The sequence below is a fragment of the Saccoglossus kowalevskii genome, chromosome 11 (genome assembly GCF_978046115.1).
Source record: "Saccoglossus kowalevskii chromosome 11, keSacKowa6.1, whole genome shotgun sequence".
Lineage (NCBI taxonomy): Eukaryota > Metazoa > Hemichordata > Enteropneusta > Harrimaniidae > Saccoglossus > Saccoglossus kowalevskii.
The window spans coordinates 21,388,069-21,412,539 of record NC_140651.1 but is presented as its reverse complement, the minus strand read 5'-3'; the positions used below and the strand labels follow the sequence as shown (position 1 = coordinate 21,412,539).

The 24,471-nt window shown below is 34.7% G+C and overlaps 1 protein-coding gene across 5 annotated transcripts in view; it reads right to left on the bottom strand.

Moving 5' to 3' along the window:
* LOC102803627 (SAM and SH3 domain-containing protein 1-like) overlaps positions 1–21,115 on the bottom strand; it is a 152,672-nt gene extending 131,557 nt beyond the window's left edge. For 2 of the 5 annotated variants that reach the window (XM_085505009.1, XM_085505010.1), the window contains exon 1: positions 20,569–21,106. In XM_085505009.1, coding sequence (XP_085361135.1) covers positions 20,569–21,006 — 438 coding nt within the window. In that variant the 5' untranslated portion in view covers positions 21,007–21,106. Of the gene's footprint in view, positions 1–20,568 lie in introns of all 5 variants that reach the window. The other 3 variants (XM_085505012.1, XM_085505011.1, XM_085505014.1) reach the window with 3 other exon arrangements.
* Between the last annotated feature and the right edge of the window lie 3,356 nt (positions 21,116–24,471).

Sequence of the window (24,471 nt, the reverse complement as noted above, 5' to 3'; positions counted from 1 at the left end):
CAAAAATTTTAGAAAATGTGAAAATGTTTTTACTGAATTTCTGGGTGAAAACTAACACATGCACTGTGACTGAAAGGAAGTGATTATTATCGGTATATATAAAATTACTGCTAGTAAGTACAGGAAGCTGTTATAACCTGCATATATTTTATACCCTGAACTTGGATTCTCATAGGAATTGTGACAGCTGCCTTTGTGTTGATCTACCTGTGTATTGGTTGACTGAATATAAATAGAATTGACCAGTACCCAGGCGACACACTACAATAACCCCAGAACAATAAAGCATCTATAAAATAAATCGACACCATACTTATCCTAGTAGTACGAACACACCCTCTACATTTTTTCTTTTCTGGTATCAGTAACTTTGGTTTACATTCAATGTTTATGAACACCTATATATAGTTGAACTATCATGACATTTACTGTGAAATACTTTATTTTAGCTTGAATTAATTTTCACTGAAAAGACTTTTTTGGTTATATTGTCTGGAATTTATTTTCATTGGATTTTGATGAGTTGAATGCAAAATATAGGGATTTTATTTGTACTGAATTAATCCTCAGTGAAAATAGCGAAAGTAAATTTCAAGCGAAAATAAAATATTTTACAGTATGTGATTTGAAAAATGGCAGTTCACTTTATCTAGCAAAAACCTGGTTTACTACATATATACTTAAAGCTAAAAACTTCAAAACTTTGCTGCATTTAGTATTAGACACCACGCCATGGCTGAAACTATTAAACCTTCGTGAAGCCCAGCTAGTAATGTATAATCAAGTTAGTGTACGCCCTGCTTTCATGGTGACCTCTGCCAACATGTGATTGCGTACCTTACATATGTTATTATGTAGGTTATAGTCTATCATCATTCATACTGTATCATGGGTAATATGTGAGTAGCATGACAATACATAACTCTACAACCACATAGTTACAACTACACATTACTTTGTTATGAGTGACATTTAGTAGAGTTCACAAAATAAACAGTGGATCTTTTCATGAAAAAAGTGAAGAACGATAAATAAAAATAACATTAGAGTTAGTAAATATCACCCACCACATTTAGATGGGTTTTGGTGATTGATGGTTCTCTCATACACGTACTGACTTTTAAAACTCATTAAACCTTTGAATGATATCATTTTCCCCATCAATTTGTTGATGCAACATTTTACGTCAAATTCTATAATTTCTTTAATGAACATAAGTTTTCTTTGCCTACAGGCCTACAATTTTTTATGTTTCTTATGTGACAAAGGACAACTTTAACAGTCAAATGGTTAACCTTTTAATCACCAGACTGTCTTTGCTGAATTTAATTTTTTTTTTTTTTTTTTAAATTTTTTTTGTGCCCGACGACATGCGAGGGCTGTGCGGCCAAATGGCAATTTAATGCTCTATCCTGGCGTCAACCAGGCTCGCCCGAACACAAGCACCTGCAGACCTTAACCAAGGTTCCCCCAAAGTCGCATTCATTAGTGAATGAATCTTGGCCAGTGGAATTGGCCTTCCCATTGAGTCTGTGGCACACTCACCCAGGGTAGGGGTCGACCCTTTTGATGTTCAGCCTAAGGTAGGATTTTAACTTGGGTCTACCGATCATGAGTCTGATGCAACAACCACTATGCTACCAGTGATCGGTTTTGATTCTTTAATATTCCTGGAAATGAACCCTAATTTTGAAGCCAACAGACAAAATTTTCAGTTTTACTCAAAAAATTTTGCTATTTTTGTCCCAATCTTTTAAAGGAAAAGTGCAGACTATAAACGGGACTATTTTATGAATTTGTGATGAAATGATGGAACTGGTAGTGAAAAGGTTAAACAAAATGTCACAACATGATCATATTTAAAACATGAGCTGCGTAGAAAACCCGGGCATGCAACTAAAAAAGTGTTTCAGTAAGATAAATTGATTAGCACACAAAAAGCTAAAAAAGTTAAAAAGGAAACAAGACTGTCAATTCTTAGGAGCCTGTAAATTGCATCTGACACTACAATTCAAACGGGATTCAAACCACACATTTCTTCACTTTAAAACAAAATAGCTTCAAGCACTAATAGGCACTTTGCTTGAAAACGGTGCATGTTTTTTTTGTTTTGTTCTCTTTTCTTTTTGTGCTTGAAAAGCAGCCCTTTTGTGACATGACAGTGGCGGATCAATCAGATGCAATCTAATACGTTTTTACAGTGGATGGGTAAGTGACACACTACAGGGAACACTGGGACCTATTCACCGTCACTGATCTAATATAATAACACCATTTGTAGAAAGATTATGCGGCTCCTCTGTTGAGGTGCCCGCAAACTGTGAAATAGGCCAAGCAAAAATAATTCATTTACAATAGTAATGAGAGCGGCACGGATTGATATATGTTTGGTGTAAGAGATATATCCATATCCTGTATAGGAACAATTCCAATACAATTGGTACAACATCAATTAACAAATGCATACTGTAACTGTATTAATTATTAACTGGTTTTTATTTTTGCTATTTTTGTTAATAAGTTAATTTACTAAATTGAATCCATGTGAACATGAACTCACTGTTTCACTTACAGATTTGTGAACTTCAAACCTAGGGAAAAAAGCTCAAAAACATCAAAATAGTGAAATAAACTGCCAGTGAAAATAAATGATTTTACCGTACCATGTAATTAATTAATTAATTAATTAGACAACTAGGCAATTACTTCCAGGTGGGTGGGGGTGGGTGGATAAATAATGTTGGTGGTGGTGGGTGTGATAAGGATGTGCCACCAGCACTTTTGTCAATACATGTACAGCCAACATTTGAAAAAAGGATACTCCTTTATAAGGTAATGTTTATAAAATGCATACTCCTCTCAGACAAAGGAAGTTGACCATATTAGGAACTATGATAACTGGCACAATTGACTTCCAAAATTTTGATTGGTTGACTGGTTTGGCAGACATCTTGAATTGAAATTAAACAGGAAGTGGCTATTGGAAGATTTAGGCGATCTGTATTTTTCTTGTGGCAAATTACAACTATAACAGTCATGTAATTTGCCTCCTGCTGCCCCCATCTCTTAATTATTCTTGTGAAAAACAGTAAAAATGCTAAAACTCTACAGAAGTTCCAGGCTATTTAATTTGAAACTCTAAATATATCACATCTCCTCAGGAACACCTTTAAGTTTGAGAAAAGAAAACCAACATACATGTATGTCACGTAAATCACACAGATTTATGCTTTAAAATTCACATCACTGCGTTTCAGATGATTTCAAATATACCGTATATATCACTGGGTACATATTAAGGCATACTCTACTGTTAGATTTTCAAACTGGGAACCGACAAAGCTGCTCCACTGCTTTAATTTGTTACGAATTACATGAGCCGTTTTTCTGCCAGAATGAACAATTTTTACGGTTGAACGCTATTTAATGAATGTGAAATTGTAAACCCCCTTTCCAGACACCTTTTCTCAAAAAAGGGATCCCGTTCGGTGGGATATATATATATATATATATATATATATTTATATGTACGCTTATGTATATATATATATATATATATATATATATATATATATATATATATATATATATAAACATGTATATAGGAAGCTAGATTTCCTAGAATTGTCAATTTTAGAAATTATATATATTTCGATTATTTTTGTCCAGAAATGGAGAAATACCACTCCTATAAGTACACAATTCACATCATTTGTTATTTTTAGTACGAGTGTACAGTGTTACAATCCATGGTCGCTAAGAGAGAAAGATATTTGCTCCTGAACGCCAACTACTTGCATGAAGCCTCGAGTGCAAGCACATTAGTATGCGAGAACTCCCGCCTAGGAGTTACAGATGTGAAAATTCCCAAAACAACAAAGCCAAAAGGCCGAAAAAGGATTACTAATGTGTCACCAGCTGTAAATAATGGTCATTTTTTCCATCACAGTGAACAATTGATTGGTGACCGGCACAGTAGGACAAGTGCACTATTTGTTGAGTATGTGTACATTTCAACAATGATATTCATTTTGACTTCTTCCATGAAGGCCATGTGAAATGTATCAGTTGTCACCATTACCTAAATTAAAAACTATATTAGCACTGTCGCTGGTGATGTCATATTTTCTAATACTTTTCATAATGCTTTACAAATGCATCAATGCTACTCTGGTAAGGTGAGGTGTGTAGAGAAAATTCCCAGTGATTAGTCACATTATGCTTGACCCCTAAAGCTTATACATCCTGGTACTTATGCTTGACCCCTAAAGGTCATACATCCTGGTACTTATGCTTGACCCCAAAAGGTCATACATCCTGGTACTTATGCTTGACCCCTAAAGGTCATACATCCTGGTATTTATGCTTGACCCCAAAAGGTCATACATCCTGGTGTTTATGCTTGACCCCTAAAGGTCATACATTCTGGTATTTATGCTTGACCCCAAAAGGTCATACATTCTGGTATTTATGCTTGACCCCAAAAGGTCATACATCCTGGTATTTATGCTTGACCCCAAAAGGTCACACATCCTGGTATTTATGCTTGACCCCTAAAGGTCATACATCCTGGTATTTATGCTTCACTCCAAAAGGTCATACATCCTGGTACATTCTAACTTTTGTATCCCCACATACACCCTGGAAAATGCCAGGATGTATGACCTGAAATTAATAATGGAAAAGACAAACCAATGTACAAAAGTTATTCAAGATGTTACACACAAAAAATTCAATGATCATCAATAACTCAGTTAGCTATCTCAAGAGAAAATAAATTTTCGTTATTTTGTGATCATCTCTAAAACTACTGGATCTGTCATTTTAAGCTGGGGCAGGTCACTTAGGAAATGTCATGAAGCATTTATTTACTACATGAAACAAAAGGGGATCTTGACACTGTGCACAGTGGATAATTTAGAAATAAAAAACAACACTGTGACTGGATCTCTACCTGTGGCAGTCCTAGAATAATTTGCTACTGTTATATTCACTTTAAGGGTCAAGAAAAAATCAATATTATTGAAGGTTGTAGATGCGAAAAATTATTTTTAAAAATATGAAATATCCTGAGGCATTTTGAGTAAATTATTATTCTGATAAAAGTCAATATCGACGAGAAACATTACATTAATTCAGCTTTAATTTTATTCATTCAAATTCAAGGTGAATTTTCACAATTATTTTAACGACTTTCTTCATTCAAATTCAATTTCAAGGTTGAAATTGAACAAACTTATTTAGTATTTATTTATTTATTAACCAATTTCTAGGAAAATATATGGAGATTTCTTTAATTAAAATGTGAACAAAAATAAAAAAGTCAAAAATGAGGTGGGAGAATTTTTTGAACCGTTGTAGATTTCATTACATTGAAGTCGGCAATGAATGCCTTTCAATGTAAGTTCAGTGTGATGCATGTGTAACGTATTCACAGAACCGTGGAGTAATTGAATTTGTGTATAGCAATAAACATCACTCATCAGTATATACCGAGCAGTCGGCTGTGCCAAATGTATACGATCGGCAAGAGACGAGATTGTGCTTTATTAATAGCGGCTTTCTCAATTTATTGAGAGATGTTTCGTAGCTCCCCACTGCTGATTCAACATAAAGAAGATATTTGTATGCGCGGTGCCCTAGTCATTTATTGAGTTAATATTCCATGATATATTGATTTTCGGAAAGTACATTTTCTGCGCACAAAAGCGATAATCAGATCGCAGGATGCTGTTCATTACTACAGCAATGATGAGTATATACATCATTAAGGGACGTGATACAGCAAGCTTTGTCATGTAAAGGAATTTCCCGGAATCTTCATTGCCAATTCCCCTCAGGATTTCGCCATTATCCGTAATGCCAACTAGGGACATTGTGCCAAGGACAGCAGGGACCAGAGATTCAACACAATTGCTCAGTTCACACAAATTAGTCAATGACTAACGTAATTTCCTATACATGTACGTTGTAAATCTGAGAGTCTACATTTTTTTAAAATAAATTTTAAGATTCCTTTTCAGTTTCTTACGAGTGTAACAATTGATGGGGGAAAAACATGTACAGCTGTGCGGTCTGTAAAATATTTGATTTGATTTAATTTTCTACTTGGATTCACTATTACAAGTATAAGGCACAATAGTACTTTTACTGACTGTAAAAACTATGACTGCATGCCAACATAATGTGAAAACAGTTGCCACTATAGTAAAAATAATTCCACTGATAATAACGTTTCGTAATCTAAACTAATTCTCTGTTTTCTATGAGGGTACACAAAGAAATTAACCTTTTAGACTTTTGTCATTTTTTATAAAATGAATCCACTTGATTTATTCCAGATTTCCTTTCAACAATTTTGACCAAGTCTTCTTGTATGCCCAATTTCCTCTATGCAAATTTGTCACTGAGAAATGTAGTGATTTCGTCTCAAAAACCAGCTTGTAGAAAATACATCAAAATAAATGAAATTTTTTCTTGACAGGCAAATTTGACTGAGAAAGCCGGGCACCCGACTGGGAAAATTGAGAAAAAATAGTCAAAAGGGAACACACTGCAAATGATAATTTTTGTATATTTGGATCAAAATTAACGAAGAAATTATAGAAAAAAATTGAAAAATGTGCAAAATGTTCAATGGTGGGAAAACATGATGGTTCAAAGTGCTGAGAATTCTCATTCATTCAGAGAAAATGTTTGGTAAAATATTTGCCAGGAAAATATAATATACAAGTGATATGTGAATTTTTTTTTTAAATCTTGAATTCTGTTTCTCGTGAATAATTCTGTTTTACTTTGCGTTATTGTTTCCAATAAATATCTGTTGACACATATTACCACTGTGAGGTCATGTTATTATCTAACCCTTACGATTACAGAACTCCTCGAACACAGGAAATTATAGAAATTAATCAAAAGACGCCTAGTCAAGTTATTATGTGGTATGTTTGAGGAGTCACAAACTAGAGATGCTAAAAATAGAACATGACAAAGTTACCAAGCTACACCCAGCAAATTTCTGAGATGAGATCAGATATACATTTAAATTTACTGTAAAAGCATTAATTTTTACTGGAATTTGATTCACTTTTTTGGTACATTGAGCACATTCACAGATTTCTAAATCACAGATTATCAGCTGAAACAACAAGTTCTATTGCAATTTTACATGTTGATGTGCATTTTATTAATTTAAGCAGGATCTCATTTATCAGCGAAATTAAAACCCAGTGAATAATTGATGCATTAACAGTACCTCAAGTGATATTCTTTAAAATATTAATATTAGTGAGCAAACAAATCTGGACAGTTTTTGTTGTGATTTGTTTTTAGAGTATGGTGACAGAAGTCGGGAAAAACCATTATCATTTCATAGGGGTGTTAGAGAGTTAAAAGCCAATTTGTATTTTCTGAAATAAACTTCAATTCTAGAAAGCAGTTGTTGGCATGTTTGTAGCCATGACAACACAGACACACAGACATATAAAAATCGAGGAAAATTTTTCTATTATTTTAGTCTTTCATAAAAATTGTATTTTTCTTTTTTTTGTTGAATGTGCTGACATTCTTAACTGATGTACAACATTACTAATTACTGATCAGGAATATTTTTGTTACAAGCCAAAAAATATGTGATTAGAAATCTGATACAAAATATTCATCGCTCAGAGTTGGAGCTTCTTTCCGCTTTAGTTAGTAACACAACAACTGTGACGTACTCACTCCACTAATCTGATTAGAAGTTACTGTAAAATACTTTATTTTAGCTAGATTTAATTTTCGCTGAAAGGACTTTTTTGGTGATTTGTATGGAATTTATTTTCACTGATTTTTGCCAAGTTGAATGTAAAATATAGGAAAAAGGGTATATTCGCTGGATTTTATTTTCACTAAGTCATTCCTTCAGCGAAAAATTAATTCCAAGCGAAAATAAAGTATTTGACAGTATTGAGCATTTCTGCGTGGGTGTATGTATCTGACATCACTTGTTTATATTATGTTCAATACTTTAGTTTCGCTATGAAGTAATGTCTGGCAGCACTGCGTTATTGATTTATAGTTTCCTGCATAAATATAGGGAGAGAAGCAAAACTGGCTACATAAAACTGGTTAATAAAGTCTATAATTTATCATTGTTTAAATTAGATATTTGGAGACCAGATACACTATTGAAAATAATTTCCTCCACTCAAAGTTTTTCTGGTTAATATACATGATTAAACCATATTCAATATGTCAAAAAAGCTCTAACATCAATTTAATTAACTAACTGTGTTAACCAGTCAGGGTCTAGACTGAATGCTTCCTTGAAATCAGGCCATAATGTGCATGTATGCATTGACATTGAATAGATTTCCACACCATATCCCACAGTTGTTAATTTAACCACTACTCTGAGCATTAAATTTACATATTAAGTGAGTATTAATTGCTAATTTACATATCTCTCCTGTCAATCTATCTTCTTAAAGCTGGTGAAAAATTGCCGAAATGCAGTTCCTGTTTACTGAGCTGTTTGCAAATTAGATTAAACAAACTACTTTATATGCAGCGTCCCGTTTAGGACATAAATTTGACAAGGTACGCTACACATAAGGACAGTCAAAATGGCTACTTGACTGCATCAGTGATGATGCCGTAAATAATGATCATCCATTAGTTCGCAGAAAATGTGCGGAATAATGACCCTGGGAAAACGGAAACAATTTGGCAAATGTTGCACAAACGTGTATCATTCAAAAGTTCATTACATGTGTATTGCCGAAAAACATGAATTCTGCAATTCTAAAAAAACACTACACAGGTGCAATAATTAAAATCTTCATTAGCCAAGGGAAATAGAACACATTAGATAAAAGTTGAGAATAAATAAATGCAATTCACAAGATAGCAAAATGTGCAATGAAGGTATGAAAGGTCAGCACAAGTAGGACATGAATTTGTAATTTCATGCAGATTATTTTAACTGTTTTGTTTTTGTTAGATATGAATGAATGTCAATGAATGAATGTCAATGAATGCCAATGACTCTCAATGAATGAATGTCAATGAATGCAATGACTCTCAATGAATGAATGACTGTCAAGGAATGACTGTCAAGAGATGGCAATGAATGAATGTCAATGACTGTCAGTGAATGAATTCCAATGAATCCAATGACTGTCAATGAATGAATGCCAATGAATGAATGCCAATGAATGTCAATGAATGAATGTCAATGAATGCCAATGAATGAATGTGAATGAATGTCAATGACTGTCAATGAATGAATGTCAACGAATGCCAATGACTGTCAATGAATGAATGCCAATGAGTGTCAATGAATGAATGTCAATGAGTGCCAATGAATGTCAATGAGTGCCAATGACTGTCAATGAATGCCAACAAATGAATGCCACTGTCAGTGAATTAGTGAAAGTCAATGAAAGTCAATGAAAATATGTCAGTGATTGTCAATGAATGAATGAATGTCAATGAATGCCAATGACTGTCAATTAATGAATGTCAATGAATGAATGTCAATGAACGCCAATGACTGTCAATGAATGAATGTCAATGAATGAATGTCAATGAATGTGAATGAATGTCAATGACTGTCAATGAATGAATGTCAATGAATGCCAATGGCTGTCAATGAATGAATGCCAATGAGTGTCAATGAATGAATGTCAATGAGTGCCTATGACTGTCAATGAATGCCAACAAATGAATGCCACTGACTGTCAGTGAATTAGTGAAAGTCAATGAAAATATGTCAATGACTAAATGTCAATGACTGTCAATAAATGGTTGTCAATGAATGCCAATGCCTGTCAAATGAATGTCAATGACTGCCAATAAATGAATGCCAGTGACTGTCGATGAATTAATGTCAATGAAAGTGAAATTCATACTCAATTATCTAACTGCGATTTCCAGTCAAACAAAACATCCATAACCATAAAATATATAATGACCATAGGGTGTGTGTAATTCTCAAGGTTTTAAACAGACATTGCTGCACTTAGCAGATTGCACGAAACATTTCAATGTGATGAAAGGTCTTCTTTTAATAGGTAAATAGTATTGAGCAGATGAACTTTTGTTGTTGTCATATGTTATGGATGAGTTATAGTAATGAAATATATGATACAAGTCATGCTACATTTGTATAATGCTACAAAGCAATTTGCAATATTAACACAGACAACAAAGCTACTTCAGAGGACTATTACTGATTGGGTGTTTTTTTTTCTGTGCCAGTAACATTATCTATCAGGAGTGATGAGAAAAAAAATTTCCACAGAGAAAACAAGAAAAAAATTTGCAGAGAAAATTTTTAATATGCAATTTAACAGTTCAAGAAGCAAAATGATGAGAATAATTACCCTCATTTGCTAACAGTAACCACAAAATATTACGGCAGCATCATCATTTGATGATGTTCAATTTTGATAAGTAGGGGTATCTCAAATCGTTTTTTTGCATTCGGCTCGCACCGTTCACATAATATGTGAGTTCTTGCATACATAGCGAACTTTTCACTGTCATCCTAAGAAAGAAAGTCACAGCTACTTTCGTAAAATTTGGTTCTGCCAAATGCCCTTGAATTATTTTTTGCGTCAGACGTTCGGCCGGCACCGTTCACGTAATATGCGAGTTCTTGCATATATAGTGAAGATTCCACTGTCATCCTAAGACAGAAAGTCACAGCTACTTTCGTAAAATTTGGTTCTGCTGAATGCCCTTGAATCATAAAAATTAATAAATTAAAAATGTGACTATTTGCAGTGTCTAATGGGAATAAGAATATTTGACAAATAACATATGAATAATGAAATACGGATCACAAAAGTAGTTACAAAAATTATCGTTTCTTTGTATTCAATAATTCGTTCACAAATGCAATTAATCATCTAAAGCAGTTGACATTTATTACTTTTTTTTGCTGAATTAAAAATTGAATTGAATATGGACCTAATTTTAGCTATTAAACGCTCATACATGTACTAAAACGGTATCTACTCGTGACCTCAAATTGACCTTTCATTTAATTTGTATACATAATTGATGTCTGAAACCATCCCCTAATTGTAGGTACAAAAATAATTAAAAAACAAAAACATTATATCAGAAAGAGGTTACATTAGTCATGTTTAGAGTCATTACGTACATATCGATCCATAAAACAAACATAGAATCAAGCACAAACAGCTCGGATTTAAATCTAATATGACTCCAATTAGTATATCAATACAACAAACAACATGTGACATTCAGTAAATAACATTGTTCTAAATGTCATCAAGCATGTAACCATACTTATATCTGAATGTATCTATAATGAGTATGAGCGTGATGTAAATGAACAACTTAATTATTCACTGGGCTTTAATTTCGCTTTTTTCGCTGATAGGTAAAATCCACTATTAAAATTAAATCTACGTAAACATGTAAAATAACAAGAAAACTCATTGTTTCCTTGACAAATTCGTGAAATTTAAACACAGTGAATATGCTCAAAACATCAAAATAGTGAAATAAAATGACAGTGATGAATAAATGGTTTTACAGTATATACTAGTACAACCTGGAAATTAGACTGATGATTTTAACGATTTAAGCGGGCAGTCAAACTCAGAAAATATAGAATCTCAAAAACATAGCTAAATCACCCCATCACATTACAACACATGTGCTTTGTAAATATTTTACTTGTCATTGTGGCTAGCTATGGCAGTTATTTTACCACCTACTGTTACTTATAAGTATTCCTAAGATAATGCACTGGGGGGAGGGGGTAATTTTATATTATTTTGTAGGTCATGATTATTTTTGTAATCTCTTACCCTGAACTGAACATTCTTCATTAGAAGTTATGTGCATATGTTGTATTGAATACATAACACTAAGATACAGATAGCAGGATACAAACTAGTGGTTGAATTGTATATCTATGTATGAACATAACCAAGAGACACAGTGACTTTAAAGCGTGGTGGTCGTCGCGCAGCGCGTGTTAGAATTTCATCTATAAACAATGTATTTTACACGCGTTGCATACGTCGCTATGAGTCCCATATCGAACAGGACGCGGCACGACGACTGCCACCCTTTAATACAGGACCAATATATGCTAGGTTTACATGGCAGCATTTTATGAGCGTGCTCCTCCCACCATTCAATTAACAGGAGATAATCTCTTGTACATTTACTGTAGAATATTTTATTTTAGCTGGAATTAATTTTTGCTGAAAAGACTTTTTGGATGTTTTGTATGTTATATATTTTTACTAATTTTTAAAAAGTTGAATGTAAAATGTATGAAAATAAGCTATATTAGATGGATTTTGTTTTCACTGAATCATTCCTTCAGCGAAAATAGTGAAAATTAGTTCCAAGCGAAAATAAAGTATTTCACAGTAAACTGTTGTGGCTGAGTGTGGTTTTATGTTTGGCTCGATTTGCTCAGAGCTGAGCTGGAACAGCGCTTTTGACATATGGGGTTCTTGTTTAGACAGTCGGGCCTTGTCAGTTTTCAGTCCTGTTAGTGTTCAACCCCAGGAGTGTATTGGGGCTGAATTTTGCCCAAGCTACGCATGTTTCCCCGCTGTTGGGCTACGATAAAATGCTTGTAAAAGTGAGTACATGTAATACAGGTTGTTGCAAGCAGGTTTCACTCATACTATATAAATGTGAGTGCATATAGACTGCCTGCTGTAGACACATTCAACTAACTGAATCAAAATACAGTAGAACCCAAGAAAAACAAACACCAAATGAAGTAAGATTGACAGGCGAGGTCAGTTCAGATTGCACAGAAAAGGTGTTTTTTGACATCTAGTATACGCATGCCTCAAAATACATGGCAAGAATTGCCTAGATGGTCCACCTGGATGCTTTGATGCCCTGCAGTAATTTCTGAACAATCAATCCAAGGCATATTTAGAAATTTGGGCTGTGAAATTGTGTGCTCTTAGAACACTGAAGTTCAAGCTCTGGTTATAGCATATGCTTAACATTTTTAGCCCCAGACTTTCTCACCCAAATTTTTCTGCACTTTTTTTCTGATATTCTTTAATATTTCTTGAAACGAACCCTAATATTGGAGCCAACAGACAATATTTGAGTCAATTTTCAGTTTTTATTCAAAAAAATTGGTTATTTTTGTCCCAATCTTCTGAAAGGAAGTGCAGACTATAAACGGGACTTTTTTATGAATTTGTGATGAAATGAGGGAACTGGTTAAAGTACCGAGAGTTGTTCCAATTTGGTATGCGTCAGTCTTCGATAGTTACATAAATATTAAAGTCAAACATACTTGTGTTTAAACTACTGAATGTTTATGGCGCCACGCTAAAAATAACTATTACAGTAACAGCCTCTTGGCCGAGCTATATTTAGAATGAAACATCCTATGTTTTCAAAGACACCTGAGAATACAGCACAGTGAGAATGAAAGTCAAGATGAACTTGATTTGAAATTTATTGAGAGAGATTGAAAAACAACTAAGGTTTTTATCATGAGTGTTCCATGATAATCAAGTGGTATTTGTGGTTGTATTGCTTTATAAGCAAACAATTAAATTTGCACTAATATATGCATATACGTAAATGAGTTTTCCCAAGACTAATTCATCACAACTTTGTTCATTTCATTTACTGGTGAGAAAGCTGTACGTCTTAAAGATTCATTTCTTTACAATAGTTCACTCTGTACCAGTAATAGCTTTTTATGCTGGTGGCTCATTTTACAGAACTTTTCAGTATATTCGAGAACATGCAAACTATGCTAATACAACAAAAATGACAACTTTCAAATGCCCGTAACTTTTGAAATTAAATGGTCTTAAAAGGCTCATATACTACAAAACAGCAACTTGAATTTCAACATATGCATTTTAATTTCTCCAGTTTATTCACACAGAATAAGACTACATCTAAAGACTATAGGCGAGAAATGAAATTTGAGATTTTTTTCCGTTATGGAGTATCCTTGGGCAGATCTTTTTAGCATTATCTCCACAACACAGGAGGGAGCGGTTGTGCAAGGAAATGTACATTTAGTGTATGCAGCGGAGGGTAGTAGAGGGGACGGACAAACTGTAGATCCACCGGGAAATAAACCACAGCATGAAGCTCGCTTTGTTGGGATATACCAATGAAAGATAACACAGAGTAGCAGAATTATGCATAACTACATCTCATCAATAACTTTAAAGCAAATTTTGTGCTGAAAAAGTTAGCAGTATATGAAAATACGAAAATAAATAAAAAATACCTGCAAATGTAATTAAAGAAATTTATGACTCACAAATTTAAATATGGTAGAAATGTCACTTATCTAGTAGAAGCAAAATAAAATTGACCAATTCACTCTCATTGTCACGTCCCTTCTAAATAAATTAAAACTGACACATTCACTCTCATTGTCACATCCCTTCTACATAAATAAATATTACACATTTACTCTCATTGTCACGTCCCTTCTACATAAATAAAAACTGACACATTCACTCTCATTGTCACGTCCCTTCTACATAAATAAAAACTTAAACATTTACTCCCATTGTCACGTCCCTCTAAATAAATTAAAACTGACACATTCATTCTCATTGTCATGCCCCTTCTAGATAAATGAAAAATGACACATTCACTCTCATTGTCACGTCCCTTTTAAATAAATTAAAACTGGGACATTCATTCTCATTGTCACGTCCCTTCTAAATAAATGTAAACTGACACATTCATTCTCATTGTCATGCCCCTTCTAGATAAATGAAAAATGACACATTCACTCTCATTGTCACGTCCCTTTTAAATAAATTAAAACTGGGACATTCATTCTCATTGTCACGTCCCTTCTAAATAAATGTAAACTGACACATTCATTCTCATTGTCACGTCCCTTCTAAATAAATGAAAACTGAGACATTCACTTTCATTGTCACGTCCCTTCTAAATAAATGAAAACTGAGACATTCACTTTCATTGTCATGTCCCTTCTACATAAATAAAAACTGACACATTCACTCTCATTGTCACATCCCTTCTACATAAATAAAAACTGACACATTCACTCATTGTCACGTCCCTTCTACATAAATAAAAACTTACACATTTACTCTCATTGTCACGTCCCTTCTCAATAAATTAAAACTGACACATTCACTTTCATTGTCATGTCCCTTCTACATAAATAAAAACTTACACATTTACTCTCATTGTCACGTCCCTCTAAATAAATTAAAACTGACACATTCATTCTCATTGTCATGCCCCTTCTAGATAAATGAAAAATGACACATTCACTCTCATTGTCACGTCCCTTCTAAATAAATTAAAACTGGGACATTCATTCTCATTGTCACGTCCCTTCTAAATAAATGGAAACTGAGACATTCATTCTCATTGTCCCGACCCTTCTAAATAAATTAAAACTGACACGTTCATTCTCATTGTCACGACCCTTCTAAATAAATTAAAACTGACACATTCATTCTCATTGTCACAACCCTTCTAAATAAATGAAAACTGAGACATTCACTTTCATTGTCACGTCCCTTCTAAATAAATGAAAACTGAGACATTCACTTTCATTGTCACGTCCCTTCTAAATAAATGAAAACTGAGACATTCACTTTCATTGTCACGTCCCTTCTAAATAAATTAAAACTGAGACATTCACTTTCATTGTCACGTCCCTTCTAAATAAATTAAAACTGACACATTTACTTTCATTGTCACGTCCCTTCTAAATAAATTAAAACTGACACATTCATTCTCATTGTCACAACCCTTCTAAATAAATGAAAACTGAGACATTCACTTTCATTGTCACGTCCCTTCTAAATAAATGAAAACTGAGACATTCACTTTCATTGTCACGTCCCTTCTAAATAAATTAAAACTGACACATTCACTTTCATTGTCACGTCCCTTCTAAATAAATTAAAACTGACACATTCACTTTCATTGTCACGTCCCTTCTAAATAAATTAAAACTGAGACATTCACTTTCATTGTCACGTCCCTTCTAAATAAATTAAAACTGACACATTCACTTTCATTGTCACGTCCCTTCTAAATAAATTAAAACTGACACATTCACTTTCATTGTCACGTCCCTTCTAAATAAATGTAAACTGACACATTCATTCTCATTGTCACGTCCCTTCTACATATATAAAGTGTTTTTTTTTAAATACTATTCCTGATAAAAATCAGCAAGCAGATAAGACAGATAATTTCAAACATCATTATTCACTGGCATGGCACTCTGCCTTATTCAACGGCCGGCCGTAATCCGCTTGGTCACTAAGAGAGAATAACAATCTACAGTCACAATTGAACGCTAGTTACACTTACGATTTCTCGAAAGGCTAATTTCTTTGGGCGGTCACGCACAACATTTTGAGTTGTCCCATGACACCTGGGATATCAACCTGTGTAATTACTACTGCTTATCCAATTAAATTATAACATTGCATTGTGGTCTGAATGTCGGAGTACAAAGCCTACATACACATTTATAATTTTTCATTTTCCTTATATTTTATATTGAAATATTATTTTAACAACAGCAAATTTAATACATGCATATTGATTTTCTAAAAATAAAAAAGGAGATTGAGCAAAACCTGAAAACACATTTTGTAATACAATTCACTACAATCATAGAACACACAGAAACCCTACCCATAAAAAAAAAGAGCTGTGGGAATAATAATAAAAATACAATTTCCACAGAAACTCTAGTTTCATATAAAGAAATTACTGTCAATATATATTTTTTTTCATACGCTACGATACTCAAAGTACAGATTTGAAAAAGACAGAGACAATACCAAAAAAATTGAATTAGTGGCTGGTAAAACACCCTAGTGGTAGTGGCATAGTGCCTTGTTCAATAGTCCCACAAGCCAAATAAAAACTTGCGTAAAATACTGTAGAATACTTTTTTTTCGCTTGGAATTTATTTTCGCTGAAGGGATGATTCCGTGAAAATAAAATCCAGCAAATATACTTTTTTTCCCTATATTTCACATTAAACTCATGAAAAATCAGTGAAAATAAATTCCAAGCAAAACGACCAAAAAGCCTTTTCAGCAAAAATTATTAATTCCAGCGAAAATAAAGTATTCCACAGGAACATAAAAATTCGAATGCATGCTATGCAACAACTGTGTCACTTAAATTTGCTAGAACGTAAAAACTCGTAATTCGTTATTATTGAAACAAATTATATTTAAAATGATCGGTAATGTTAACATGGCAACGTTTATAGGTTATTTGATGTAAATATTAATTATTCAATTCTTATTCAACACTATTCCTCTAGCACACAGCCGTGTGACCCACATTCACATATTACTACAGAGTCTGAGAAACGTAGCCATGGCAACAAATCTATGTATGGTGTATACAAATGCGTTCTTACAATACTGTACATTATAGAGTAAGGTGGGTAGGTGGTCGAGCCATTTTTAATAACAATAATCTTCATGCAATATAACAGGAATTTGATGTTAATCTAACTACAATGACATATTTTTCTAAATTTATCTTAACTGAGCAGCTGTAGTTAGGGCTTGACCATTAAGAAATCGGGGGGGGGGGGGGCAAAAAAAATAATGTGTTCAGAGAAAATTATGAAAACAAATCTATAGGGGAAGTTACAGGAAAGGAAAACATTTTTGAGAAAAAACAAATATAATTTAGAGAAAATCCAAAAAATGAAAGAAAAAAGAACAGCAACATGATTATTGTGATAAAAAAATGATGTAGCTTAAAATCTCTATAAAAAAAATATGTACTGGTAATAGCCCCCCCCCCCAGAAATGGTCAACCCCTCAAATTAGCTAAAATAACAGACTAAACTAATTGAATATAACTTTATTCGTGAAAATCTCGAAATTTGATAATAGTGAAATCATGAAATGTAATTACCACAAATGTATTTAAATAATGAAATATCAGCGAAAATTTAACACAACTGAATATGACATTAAATTAATATTTTCACCTCCTAAAATTATAATTGGTCTGTTCCTCAAAAATAGAGCAGTATCCCAACTTTGACCAGTGACAAAGGCAAAATCAAAGATCACAATGGAGCAATCTGGTTAACATTATGATCACAATTCTCACGCTGATAAATATTAAATTTCTGTTTTGTTTTGAGTTTAAACTGTTTGTATAAAATTACATATGGATATATTATCTATTTTCAAATATAATCAAGTATTTTTAATTTGTTTCCTGTTCACACCACTATGCGTCTTCCTATTTCTTGTTTTCTGTTCTCAATTTTCACATTTACTAACAATCAAAGTAGACCAGAGAGCTCCCAGCACCAATAATACCACTACTACTGTATTAACACTATTTGAAGTGCATGAACTAACACTAACCGGTAAATGACAGAGTAGTGTTTTGATGTTCAAAATAATTTTAATGATCAATAACACAATAAATGTAATCTTTGGTTTATTAAGCACTTAGATAGGCTTCTAAAAGACCAAGAACAGATACAGTATACAAAAAATGCACTTGCAATAAAAACTGTGCAATTCAGTGTTCGGAATTGAAACCACAGGTAAAAATACTTGCACAAAATCCTTCCACACAGCCCTTTGTGGAGCTTGGCATATTATATTTAAATAGTACTACTGATATCAAGCTTCAAACACTAAAGGTAAAACTGGATTTTTATTTTAAAAAGAAATTTGAATATATTAATGATAATCCCATGAACGGGAGTGTGATTTTTTTGTTAGAATAAAATTAAATTCCAACTTGGATTTCGTGATGGTTACAACACAATGGTTGAATTGAGTTGAATTAATCAAAGTAACCGAAAAACTGGGAAAATTGAAAGAAAGGATTTTCGGCATTTTGAAATATAAACCAGTGACCTTGTGGCATTATTTCCTTTGCAAACATTTTAACAAGTTGTTAACTGCAGGATAATGATTGTTATACCAGGTAGGGGATAACAGAACACTGGAATAAACAGATCAAATTACTAATTACATGCCCTCTTATATCCTGGCATAGATGCCTTGCAAGTGACAGGATGTTTTCCTGAATTATTCTTTTTTATTTAAATATATTATTGATCAAATCAGTTTTAGCATGTGTTTATCATCACTCTCGAACAAAGAGAAAATCAGTCATGCCTTTATTTACATTACCCAGTCCTTCAAACTTAATAAAAAATAAAAATCAGCAATAATAAAAAAACATTATACACGAATTACAGCGACCAGTGATGTCCAACCCCCTTTTTAAAAAATAAATCATTGGTCTTTCCCTCAAGTTCAGAAACCGGATCTCCTGCATCCAATCGATTGTTTAAATGGAAAATCAATGCCACTATTAAAACCAAGAACTGACGCTAGAGATTTTTGATACAACAAAAATGATACCTTGAAGACATGAAGATGATGGGACCACCCAAAAAGTCAATAGTTCAGTTTACAAGATTGTACTCGTACTCACTGGCAGCTACTAGACTTATCAGACATCTAGAATCAGTGTTATCCGGTTACGTTGTTTTTGTACAGTGTTCTCAACATGCTGGGTGAGGGAAATTGCTTTACCCCAACTGTTCCTAGCAAACATCTTTCACACACAAACCTTCCGCTCTCCGGAAAATCTGTCAAATTTCGAACTGTAATTTATTCAAAATTAATTAATTAAAAGTGGTTTAAATTAATTATTTAACTGTTCCTCAATCAGCGGAATGTTTGTTTGTTCTTTGCGTACGCGGCTTATATATTTAATTAAAAACGTTGTTGAACTTTGTAGCATAGCTGTTCGGGGCATACGCATTCTGCGAAAATGACTCGGCGAATTTTCTGAATTATGAAAGTATAATTTTAAATATATTTAATTTCGGATACGGTATGCAGCAGGTCCTTCTAAATGACAGCTGGCCTTGACAGTTACCCACGTTTCAAACAATAGAATTTAAGGCTATCTCTTTCGTGGTCAATAGAACGCGGAGCTAATAGCGAGCCCAGATGTTGCGTTATTTACAAAAAGACTGCAACATGTGTATCATTTGGACGCACATCACAAAATACATGTCCCGAGGCGAACCTGGAAAACGAGCAGCGCTCTGTCAGCGATGTACCAACTGATTGATATTCGGTGGTCTGCAAAGATATCGCTCTAGTATTTGATAAGATAATTTGTGTACAAGTCAGACAGACATGCTTATAGTGACATACTAGACTCCGATTTGACTATTACATGCAAGACAGCTGGCGACCTTCGCAGCATGGTCGGCGATATAGAAACAGATCTCACAGTTTCACGCAAAACGTACACACATCCGACTGTGACTTTAAATTCGTGGACCGAAAGGTCTACGGTGTATTTGTAATTTAGCCTGGGAAGTCATCAATAAATCCACTTTGATGCAATTACACGTAAACAATAGTTCATGCAATCATTCGCAAGGCCCTTAGTTTTTACTTTTTTTCACGTTGACAGACTTGCGCAGGCCAAACATAACACCGCCTGTTTTTCAGAAAAAAAGTTTAGAAAACCAATTTGAAGGTCAATAAACAAGCCACTTACCTGTTTTGTAAATGGATACGAGTTCAATCTAATTCCCTCGGCTACTAATTTATCACGGACCATCATTTTTAGCTGCAATTTGGGGTAAGAAGTTCGTCCGGGGTGTTTACCCCGACGACCGCCTGAGTAGGTATAATAATCTTCGTCCTTGTCGAGCATATCATCGCCGCTAAGTTCCCTCTCTCTGTCAGAATCAGACGACTCCCCTGTAGGCTCCAGCGTAAAATATACCTGCGTTCCACCCTCCTCTTTCAACCGGGAGACCGCATCTAAAATGTCCATTCGGTGGTCGGGGTGTTCAACGCCGATCGCATCCAGATCGGGCTGTCCAACTTGTTTGCAAATTTCCAGATCGTCGTAGCCGTTGTCGATGAACGCCTCGGCGTACTGTAACATGTCCAGCGACCGCAGCCACTCGTGGACAATATTAGTCGCCATATTTACTCAGGACTGGCCCCCAGCTCGACTGACACTTTGAAGTTTAACTCATTGTAGCGAAATTCCGATGGGAAACAGAGCAACAAACTTCACACTTGCTTCTCATTTCTTAGGGACAGGGAGCTCGTAGCTGAGTTCACGCCTGCGCACTGCTCCGATGTGACGTCATTGTTTGGGATATTCCCTTCCATTGGTTCACAGTGAGCAAATTTTAACTTATGCCAAGATTTAAACGTTTTCCCAACTTCTTATCAAATGTTATGCAACACACAGGGAGTATTCTATGGTATATATCGAGATACTTGCCGTAAACGTATTTGATCGCAATTCTCTAGGACTTGTTAATGGTTCTGTTCTGTTGATGTTTATTTTTCAAGATATAAATTACGGTACTTGTATAATATTGTTGCCGTTGTTTCACCGGTCTGACGCAGCAAATAATTCCGTGACCAGTAATAGAAATTGATCGATTAAATTAAATTAAAATAAATTCATAATTTCTTTATTCCGTTCGAACCACCTATTACTTAATTGTGTTTGGTCACTTAATGCCCGAGTGGTTAATTAACATTTTTATCAAGCCTACTGTACTGCAGTACATGAGAATTGCCAAATTTATTGGAAAAATTAAATCACAAATAACGTAATCAAGAAAGTATGTGATTGAATAATGTGCCAATATTTGCACATGGGACCCGATGCAGCAACGATGCATGTCTAGTGTGTAACGATAGAGGGCGACATTTTCAGTACTGATTTAACTTGCAAATTCGTTTCAGGCGGTTGACTCGTATAAAACGCCCTCAGTACTTAGTGGTTGTTTTTGGTTTATTGCGTTTTTGTTGACGTTTGCCCAAAATGTCCAAAAACACTACCCGAAGTGTGGTTAATGAGATCAAAACACGGACAGGGTATTGTCAGAAGCGGACATCCGGGCATTTTCACTGCCTGGCAACCATCACGATGAAAACAAAAGCCGAAAGCTCCGAGCCTCAGAAAACTGTACTTTGGGATAGTTGGCGATATTGAACAACGTAACTAGATTACCCCTATATGTGCAACATATATAAATCTGGGTTGTTTAACATTGCTGGATTGCTGTTTCCTCGACTTTATCTGTTTTGACATTCGCTGTGACGTTCCACAGCAGCTTGCGCAGAGCCCCATGAAAATCATACATATACAGTGGTCTTAGCAACATAGAACGTTCTGTGACGTAGATCCGCCCCAAGAAAATCATCATACCCATGATGATAAGTAAACCCATTGTAAAATCCTGCACGGGATTTGAACGTCAAAAAACAGCCTTGTACAGGTATGCGGGGGGCACCAAAGACCCAATGGGGAGAACAAAAACGCAACAAGTGCGAGTTTTGGAGAAATCTTGATTAAAAATACAATATTGGCATAACCAGACGTACATTACTTGGGGTTTGCAACTACGTTAACATGATACCAAGATCCCGTTACAATCTCGCTCTCGCATAAGCGTTCCAACTCCGAAAAATCCGAATGCGCAGGCCCGAGGTAACTAGGATACTGGGATGTCCAGGTGGATCAAAATATGATATGATATGATGGATTACGATAACTATATGTTTTGTACATTTTCGATGTATTACATTTTTTCACTATGAATATGGTAATACATGTTTTATTGTTTTATTCATGTCAGAAAGTAGTAGCATCAGTCTCGCTATCTACTAGTCTCGCTTGCCAGACCTCTGGTCTGACTGAGTTTTACGAAAGGACGCCTCTCGCCAGAGGTCTGGCAAGCGAGACTAGCTATCTACGAGACGAGACTTGAATGGGATCTTGGCATGATGTCACCATACAGTACTATGTGCGTTGCAAACCCCAAGTAATATACCTCTGGCATAACTTATATGAAAGCCGTTTCTATTTTGAGTAACTTAGTCCAAAATCAAATATAAAAGTGCAGACGTATGCGGGATATGCTTAAACTCATAGTTGCGGGATATGCTGCTCGAAAGCTGACGTAAGACTGCGCCATTTGTCAACCGAGTTATTGTTTGTCTTCGCAACAATACATTATTGTTGTTTGAATTCTGTTTCGAGTGATGTAAAGTTCTTTGCTCACCCCAACGCAGTGGTAACACGAGTGAAATAGTTGTCTCATAATATCGGGCTCTAATGATCGGGAAAACCATTAAAGGGACATGGTGTGCATCTCAGATTAATATTAATGGGAAATGCTGCACGTGGATTGCTGCATCGTCGGTCGTCAAACGCCGCGGCGTACATTTCTGAATTGAACATATACCCGATAACACTTACTTCACGCGCGACTGTGTCATTGAACCAACAAATACCTACATGCCTTTTGAAAGTACTTACAGTGCCTAATACGTCGTCTATCGTGTCCCGGGACAACATCTTTGGTAGTAATTATATATTGAAGCTGGGACAGAAGTTGGAAAAGAAAAGAGAATTCCAGTTTGTCAGTGCAATTTCACGACCAAGCGCTCTCGTAAAAGACAACATAAAAAGGAGTACTTTTCCAGATAAATGATAATATTTATTTGTCTTTACGAATATCGTATACATCTAATGCTATCGTGTGACGACTCAGACATATGAATCAATGTTTTGTCAATAAAGAAACGATATTGATGCCGACTACGATAACCACAGTCAATCCTGCGTGACGTCACTTCCGTGCGCGTAAAATATCCTAACTTTATCTCGGCATTCATGTCGCGCGAGTAGCAGGTTTATAACTGTCTCCTTTCTCCTGTCGTCAGTACAATCAAGTTCAGGTTCCCTGATCAGTAATATAGCAATTAATTTCAATATGAGTAACTATGACCACTAAGTCCACCGCCAAGGTCAAAGTCCTAAAGGTGATACGCGTGAAGTGAGACAAATTAACGAGAAGCGGCGATTAGTTGCAGAGCAAAAGGCCACACCAAACCTACAAAGAACACCATTTTATTTTATAGATCTTGGCAGTTCAGTGGAGAATATCATGGAAACGGGAGAGAAACTTCTAAATATATTATAGCAATTTGTCATAAGGCAGGTATTCATTAGTTCGTCTTGCAGTGACAGGCCGCGTCTCATAAACTGAGGTAAACTGCTCAAAAGCAAACTTCTCCTACAAGGTCACATACATGAAATGGAACAACTTATATTTAAATTTTTCGGCACTATTTACGTAATTCACTGTCATATATAGATATATTGTGGCTTACCCCTTCCGACTGTGTGAACGAGAACATTACCAAATTACAATAAGTCCAGAACATACTATACAGCGCCCTCAACTGCTCCATCTATGTTCCCTTCTCTGAAATAACTAGCCCATATACATAAATCTGAAATAAAAAATAAAGACGAGTGCATACACTGTATGATACATGCCAAATACGAGCACAATAATAAATCAATTACAAATTGAGTAATTTTTACATAGGTGTATGATTGCTTTTTTCGTTCAGCGCA